The sequence below is a fragment of the Etheostoma spectabile genome, chromosome 2, assembly GCF_008692095.1.
Source record: "Etheostoma spectabile isolate EspeVRDwgs_2016 chromosome 2, UIUC_Espe_1.0, whole genome shotgun sequence".
NCBI classification, from domain to species: domain Eukaryota; kingdom Metazoa; phylum Chordata; class Actinopteri; order Perciformes; family Percidae; genus Etheostoma; species Etheostoma spectabile.
The window spans coordinates 26,841,085-26,843,991 of record NC_045734.1 but is presented as its reverse complement, the minus strand read 5'-3'; the positions used below and the strand labels follow the sequence as shown (position 1 = coordinate 26,843,991).

The 2,907-nt window shown below is 42.1% G+C and overlaps 1 protein-coding gene across 7 annotated transcripts in view; it reads left to right on the top strand.

Moving 5' to 3' along the window:
• The window catches only part of tab1 (TGF-beta activated kinase 1/MAP3K7 binding protein 1), a 16,500-nt gene that overhangs the window by 10,244 nt on the left and 3,349 nt on the right, over positions 1–2,907 (top strand). For all 7 annotated transcript variants that reach the window (XM_032533997.1, XM_032533979.1, XM_032534014.1 and 4 more), the window contains 3 exons: positions 14–125; positions 1,346–1,490; positions 1,623–1,836. In XM_032533997.1, the coding sequence (XP_032389888.1) occupies positions 14–125; positions 1,346–1,490; positions 1,623–1,836 (471 nt within the window). The remainder of the gene's footprint in view (positions 1–13; positions 126–1,345; positions 1,491–1,622; positions 1,837–2,907) is intronic.

Here is a 2,907-nt window from a genome sequence, read left to right as displayed (position 1 = left end):
CCCTTCTACACAGGTGTGGATTCAGCTCGTGTAAGGCAGGCGGGGCAGATTGCTGGTCAGAGCAGCACCAGGAGGCTTGGAGACTACCGGGTTAAATTCAACTACAACGAAATCGACCTGCTCAGGTGAAGTCAGAATACTAAAACTACATTGTAAATAATGCATAACTGGGCAGGCCTATCTGCAACACTCTAAGGTGTTGTCTTGTTTTGCTTATTCTGTCTTTATTTATGTTATATTCTCTCTCTTTTTGATTATCAGGCATGCACCAATCTGCCGAATCACTATCGGCAACAATTGAGCACTAATTTACAGCTTCTTTGTCAATACCATAAGAGTCTCTGCAGTAAGTTTTTTTCATTTAGTGAAGGTGGGCTGCAGAGTTTTTAGAAATCTAAAACCAAGTTGTGGTTTTACAGGGAGTTATGTGCTGGAAAAATTTATTCGCCCGGCGCAGTGAACTATTTTGTTTTTGGATTGGATTTCTGTTAACGTATGGATTAAACAAACAAGATGTCACGTCTAAATTAGCCAAATCTAGATGCGCTGAAGGCAGAGTTCTCAAACTTTGAACAGAGCAAGACCCGCTGGTTTCTCCCCCCTAGTGTCCAGTCTTTCAGTCAAGCTAAGCTATTTGCCTGCTAGATCTAGGTTCATATTTTGCATACAGAAAGGAGAGTGGGGTTGCTCTTCTTAAATTACCTCTAAGCAAGAAAGCAAATAAGCTTACTTCAACTGTCGTTCGAGTGGAACTGCACCAATGAACAATTTTAAAGTAGAATCAGTGCAGCTGTGCGTGCGTGCGTGCGTGCGTGCATGTGTGTGTTCTCTCAGCACTACCTGGACAGTGGAGGCTCTGTCTCCATATTATGGCTTTTTGTTATCAGATCTGACTCTGTTCCAGACTCTCCTTAACCACAGCTGAGCCTCTTGAAATTCCATGATCAGGGGCCCCTCTCTCTCACACTTCTCATTTCCTGTTTCTGTCTGCAGTCCAGGCCAAGCAAATCAAGCTCGGATATCTATGAGTCATTCCATTTATGATCCTCAATAAAACACAATAGAATCTTTATAGAATTTCCTCCTTAGTGCCATCAAAGAGAGTGCAGGAAATTTGATGTGGCCAACGTATAAGCGATTCTTCAGATCTATGAGATTAGCTAGCTTTATTGTATTTATGTCAGGTGCACTTATGTCTTTCTTTTTGCTCCTCCGTTTCTCTTTTTTTCTTTTCTTCCACTCCTCTCTCTTCTACTCCCTGTTGCTGCTTGTTTTCCTTTTTCCTCTTTGATATTTTATGATGTACTCCTAATATCTATCGTCTCCTGTCCTCCTACACCATCAGCACGGCCAAGACAAGGCCAGTCATCGCAGAGCCAGAGATTCATGGTAGCCAGTCTTTGGACAGCGTGACAGGCTTCTTGTTGTTGATGTCAGAAGGTCTCATCAATGCCCTTGAGTCCGCCCACGGCCCCGAACAAGCCAATCAGGTAAGCAGATTTCTCGGCACTTGTTTTCCTACTGTCTTTTTTTAATCTCTGCGATGATGTTTCTCCACCACCTACTACAACTCTAACATCCGTCTTTCTTTCTTTTCCTGTCTCCCCTGTTGTCCACCGTAGGAAATTGTTGCCATGGTAGCAGCAGAGCTGGCCCTGCAGACCAGTCTGGAGGCAGTTTCTCAGTCGGTGGTCGAGCGCATCAAACGGCTGCACCACGACGTCTACATGTCCGGCCGTCAGAGGGCAACCTACTGCTCTCGGCACGAGGACATGACCCTGCTCATCCGCACGCTCAACTACCCGCTATCGGACGGAGTGCTCACGCCCACACAGGGTAGGAAAGGGCAATAATGGGATGTGTTCACATTTTATTGAAACCCTGCCTCGTTGGCAAACCTTCATAAAGGCTACTCCAATGACAGCGTTTCTTATTAAACACATTCAGCATTTAGAGACACGTATAAAACTTGCTGTACATATTATTCTTTCTTTAAAACAAAGTGAAATCACAACCTCTCGCCAAAGGTTACAAGTTGTTACTAGCAATTAGAACTTTAAGCTAGAAAATAGATCCTTTTATTATTCAAACAAGGATTTCAGAAATTGATATTTCACAAGGAAATAGCAGAGGTAATCCTAAAGAATACAGTTTAATGAAGTTTAATGAAGAACCTTTGTTAGTGTGAAGGTAGAAATAAGAGTCTGTCACAATAAACCAGAGTGTCATCTCCCATTCCCTTTAAAAGCCAGGCTTGTTTGTACCTTGGCGCATTGCTGTTAAGATGGCGGATTTGCACGATAATATATATATTTTTTAATCTTTCAAAGATGTGTGTGCTGCTGCACTTTCCTGTGTATGTGTGTAACAAGCATAGAGTGTGCCCTGTGCACCAGCCTAGGCGCATTTTACTAATGCGCTGTTGTTTTAATATAACAATGAAATGCTGCGTTACTGACTTTAGACCAGGTTTTTGTTGGTCAATGACTCGATCACTTTCTGCTGTCACAAGATAGCGATACCCCAAGAATTCACCTGAACACACCTCCCTGTAAGACCAGCACGCCCATAGGCGCAAAGATGGGGGAGCAGGTGCTGTTGCTATTTAAACGACTAGGGCACTGGATGGGAAGTGAACAAAGGCGTCGGTCTTAAAATATATATATATTTCCTTTCTTTTTTTCTGTTCTTTCCTAACTGGAGCATCTTCAGACTATTATGACACTATTGGACTTGAGCCCCAGGTGGTAACTTTGGTAGTTTAAGATTTTATATGTAAACCTTTATAGCATAAGATGTTAGGATAAAATACTAATTTGAACATTTAAGTTTATTGAAATCTATAAGCTTAACTAAAAGTAAAGGCAACTGCAAGTGATGCTGGGTTTGGATATTTTATATATATAT